The sequence below is a fragment of the Acanthisitta chloris genome, unplaced genomic scaffold (assembly GCF_000695815.1).
Source record: "Acanthisitta chloris isolate BGI_N310 unplaced genomic scaffold, ASM69581v1 scaffold26326, whole genome shotgun sequence".
In the NCBI taxonomy this organism is placed as follows: domain Eukaryota; kingdom Metazoa; phylum Chordata; class Aves; order Passeriformes; family Acanthisittidae; genus Acanthisitta; species Acanthisitta chloris.
This window is the reverse complement of record NW_008680126.1, coordinates 1,091-5,785: the sequence shown is the minus strand read 5'-3', so window position 1 is coordinate 5,785 and position 4,695 is coordinate 1,091. Positions and strand designations below refer to the sequence as shown.

Here is a 4,695-nt window from a genome sequence, read left to right as displayed (position 1 = left end):
CTGACTTGCAGGAAGCACAGCCAAGCAAGGGTGACATGGGGTGAACAACCAGCTGGATTGACATCTGTCCTGGGCAAAGGGACAGCTTGGTTAGTCAGTTTGGCTTGATTAGATCCAGTGTGTGTTCAGAGAGTTCTGCTGAAGGAGTGTGAAGGGCTTTCTGCTGGGGGCTGCAAACATGGGTTTGAAATGCCTGTGGGGCTAGTGGTCTCTTGTTTACACTAGACCCAGTCAGGCCCTTGTGCTTTGGCTTCAGACACTGCACTTCTTAGAGAAGCAAACAAAAGGATGTCAAGGCAAAGCTGTAGGAACTGCATCACATTTCTGATGACCTACCCAGTTGCCCATGGGAATCAGTGATGTATCTGCCAGCACTTGACTGTGCTGATTTCCAGACATCTTTACAGATCACACAACTTTAACAAGTGGGAGAATTGACTGCTTTCAGCAACACAGCACCTGGGTAGATGCATTCAGCTGGTGATGTTCAGCCCTGCTCTTACTGCCTGGACTGTCTTTCTATCCCCTGTAGTAGAGTACTTTATGCATCCAGACTTGGATGCAAATTGGGAATAAGACCATTGCTCATAGAGGTGTTTGTCTCACCTTTGGCTCCTCAGGGGGATATTCAGCATAAATGGGAATATGGCATCTGCAATCTTACAGGAGTTGCAGGTGGGAGACCTGTCCACTTCCACTGCGAGGGACAACATCCTCTGGAGCAGGAGAATCACCCTGGGTTAGAGAGACAGTCAGCACTGGGAGATGCTGCCCCTTGGTTTGCCAAGCAAAGTGTTAGGGATGGCCCCTAGTTCTGCCTTGTGCGTGCAGTGAGGGATGTAGGGGAACGCAGACAGCTAGATTTGGTGTCTGTTGGTAGCTTTTGAATCTGATGCTCTTGGAAGCAGAGCTAATCCCCAGACTTGCCCACAGGATGTCTCAGTGGCTGTACTGAGTGTTGCTGGAGCAGCACAGGAGAGCCCAAGCTGTTGCTCCAGCCTTATGGAGCATGCAAGTGGATGACACTGACCCAGTTTCCTACCACGTGAGGATCTTTTGCTCTCCAAGTCTGTGTCTAACCCTAAGGAGAACCAGCAAATCTGGTCACAGGTACAGCCTGGTTTCCCTGGCCTGACAGACACTGGCTTCTCCCCAAGTTGGACCCACGGTAATGCCAGCAGGGAGTTAGGAGTTCTGGGGCTTACTTCTGGGTGAACCAAGCAGTTGGAGCCTGGTCTGTGCTGGACAGCCTTGGTGCAGATGAGCTGTGTTCAGCCCTGGCTACTGCTGAAGAGGAGAGAGGTTCCTGCAGCTGCTCCTGGGGCTGGGAGAACTGAACTCCTGTAACGGCTGCAACCAACCATTCAACCACTTCCCTGGGACAGAAACAGGAATTTTAGTGGGGACAGGCCTGGTTTTGCTGTGCTCTGACCTCTAGATCCATGAAGACCCTGAAGATGAAGAGTACATCCCACCCACTTGGACAGGTTAGGGAGTAGTTCTACCGAGCAGCTCAACGGAGGAGTTCTTTTGCTTTGCACACTTGATCACGACAGCCTCCTTCTCAGTCCTGTCCTGAGCAGTTGCAAATCGAACCTTATTACTGGGAAAAGCCCTCTAGGTTGTGGTTGAAAACCACCATCATCTCTGGTGGTTTGCTTTGGTAAACATCCTCCTGTTTTTTGTATTTGGCCCTACTCTGTCTCCCAGTCTTGCTTCCCGCAAAGTCTGACCTGGAGTCTGCACAAGTGTTCCCTGAGCCCCCACCTCTAAGCTTCTGGTTGGAGAACAGGGAGGAGGAGGAGGTGGAGGTGTCCCTTACTTGACATTGTTGAAGCACATGTCACATGAAAGTACTTTCTTGGCAATTGACTTCTGTAGCAGGTGCAACTTCAGATTCCGCTGGAAGTCATCCTCCAGGGTCTGCACCACATACTGCAGGAAGAGGAGCTGTCCAGGAGGCTTCTCCTGAGGGCAGATGGAGAGGGTATGAGCCTGGCAGAGCCACTGGGTGAAGAACACCAGGGAATTTGGCTCTCAGGAACTGACAGACGTACATGACTGAGGAGTAGCTCAGGAGGGGCTGCCTGGCTCAGGCAATGCCCTTAGGGGCACTGCTGGACCTGTTCTGCCATTGCACTAGTGCTGTGACCCACAGAGGCTTTATCTCTTGCTGTGCCTTCTTCAGTGAGACAACCTGCCTACAGCTGTGTAGAGGGTTAGGGAGCACTGAGGATAAATGCAGGATATAGAACGGGCACTTGCTGCCCTCAGCAACTACAGTAAAGCTGCATGTTAGACTCGTCCACTCTGCAGCAGAGCACAGCCATGTGAGGCCCTGGCAACGCTGAGCCTCAGCACCCTGAACTGGATGATCCCTGCCCAGCGTGACACACACAAGTACCTGGTCCTCCATGGTGAATTTCAGCAGTGTCCAGTCCCATCCCACTGTGGCGGCGCTGGCTGGATGGAGCCTGCAAGGACAACTCTGTACATTTGTGCTGAACTGTCTGACCATCTGCCTGGAGGCACAACAGCCCTTCCCCAACCCTTCCCAGCCCCTTCTCTCCATCTTTGCCTTCACCCTTTCTCCTCCCCTGACCACACTAATCCTTGGGAAGCTCCTGACTGGGGCTGTACTCCACGGAGATAACCAGAACTCCTGGGCCCATGGCTTCACAAAACATTGCGCCTCTCCACGGGAACCCAGAGGGCAGTGAGGGAGCTGCTCCAGCCACCTCCAGCCCAGGGCACTGCTGCAGCCCAGGGAAATAATTTCTGCCACGTCACAGCAGTGAAGAATGAGACTTGTGGTTCAGGGCAAGACAAACACACTCCTCTGTCCCCAAGGACTCCCTGGCATCATGGGCTGTCCCTGACCCACCCTCAGAGAGCTCAGGGTGTGTCTGTCTTGGCACGGGCAGGAGGATCATCTTGGTTATAGGGGAAATCACTCTCTGCTTTGTGAGTGAGCATCATGGAGAGTAACCTTTATGCTGGGCAGGCCCCTTGGGGCACCTAGCCAGCCCCAGGGCACTGTGACAAGGGGAACACATACATTTGAATCTTCATCAGCAGCATGTAGGTGTCCTTCAGGATCATCCCTTCATGGGGGTTCAACAGGATCTGTCTGATCAGGTGGGAGATGATTTCTTTGGGGGGACAGTGCTGGCAGGAGACGAACTCATTCAGGAAATGCAAGGTGCCCTCCAAGAAGTCTTCCTCCATGGTGGTGTGCACCATGCTCAGCTTCCCACTGGAAATGGACTCAGGTTTCTGCTGTGTACAAGGCAAGGCAATGGATGAAAGATGTCTCCCCACAACACAGAGCAACCCAGCTGTGCTGCGGGGCTCACTGTGAACTGCAATAACCAGAGATCCCAACTGCCTGGCAAAGCTTCCCCCAAAGAGTGAGGGGAACAAGGGCTGCCCTTGCTCCATCCTCTACCACAGGGGCTGCTCTGAGCAGGCTCCAGCTGAGCTTGGCAGAAGCTGCCTTGAACCCTGTTTACCTGCTGTGTTTCCCTGTTGGGTGCTACGCCTGGGAGGAAGAGGTGCTGGAGTCCACTCCTCCTGAAATATTGCAGTTTGTCCAGCCAGGCTTTGCTGTCAGCCTCAGTCCTGGCTGGGGTCACTTGCTGGATTGGTTTGTGTGGTGGTGGTAAGTCACTTACTTCCAGCAAAGGCCCTTGAGCCTTCCCTGGGGTTGTGGAAATGTCTGTGACAGGGCTTAGCCTTGGGGGGAGGTCCTCTTCCTGGAAGATGTGAGGAAGATCTTCCTCTGGGTCACCAGCAATCCAGCTGCTGTTGCTGTCCAGACTGGGGGGAGAAGGGGACAGGGATGGGGACAACAGGTCGGAGTCCAGCTGCATGCTGGCCAGGGAGCCCATGTCACTGTTAAAAGTGGTAGTGCTGCAGTCCTGCTCCGAGCTGCAGGAGCTGTGGCAGCTGGAGGCAGAAGAGAGGCAGCTCCAGTCCTCCATGCCTTCTGCCATGTCCGTGGTGGCACTGGGTTTCACAGGAGTGCTGTACCAGGGTGGTGCAGGGCTCGGCTCTGTCATTGCATCCGTTTCTTGCTTTGTGGTGGTGCAGAGCCAGGGATGGAACATGTGTGCTTCTGGGGCAGCTGGTGCCTGCCCAGGGAGCTGGTCAGCACAGCTGGTGGGGTGGGGAGGGCTGCACGTATCCTCCGTCAGGTCGATGACCACGAGGCTGCTCAACGGGGTCAGGTCTGTGCTTGTGTCCTCACAGGTCAGATCGATGATATCCTGTGTGGACAGAGGGGGCAGTGCTGTCAGTGACAGTGGCACCTGGGTGTTTTGGTCCTCCCCTGCCAGGAGCCTCTGCTATAGCAGTGGGTGGCAGTGTAGCCCCAGCCTAGGGGAGAAAAGGGGCTCAGTGGCACCAGCCAAGGAAGAGAAAGTAGGAGCAAAGACCCCATGGCTGGCAGAGGGGATGGGGCTAAATGGCCCTGAGTTTTGGGGTCAGCCTCCCCTGGCAGCACAGCTGAGCCTGAGCCAGGCTCTTCTTCCCCACTCCCCCAGGGCTCCTTATGGCAAACAGTCACGTCCTCTGCTCCAAATGCTCCTTGCCTTGGGCCAGAGCCCATTTCCCATGGCAGGAAAGCGCCAGTCTGTTGGGAAAGGTGAAGGTTCCGCGCGGGGAAGCAAGCGGCCGACTCCGGGTGGGGGATAC

At 54.7% G+C, this 4,695-nt stretch overlaps 1 protein-coding gene across 1 annotated transcript in view; it reads right to left on the bottom strand.

The window, feature by feature from the left end:
* The window catches only part of SIMC1 (SUMO-interacting motifs containing 1), a gene marked incomplete at its 5' end in the record, with an annotated part of 6,121 nt that extends 1,853 nt beyond the window's left edge, over positions 1-4,268 (bottom strand). The window contains 6 exons of the mRNA XM_009077609.1: positions 607-716; positions 1,286-1,376; positions 1,823-1,995; positions 2,405-2,474; positions 3,059-3,279; positions 3,675-4,268. Coding sequence (XP_009075857.1) covers positions 607-716; positions 1,286-1,376; positions 1,823-1,995; positions 2,405-2,474; positions 3,059-3,279; positions 3,675-4,268 — 1,259 coding nt within the window. The remainder of the gene's footprint in view (positions 1-606; positions 717-1,285; positions 1,377-1,822; positions 1,996-2,404; positions 2,475-3,058; positions 3,280-3,674) is intronic.
* Positions 4,269-4,695: the final 427 nt, after the last annotated feature.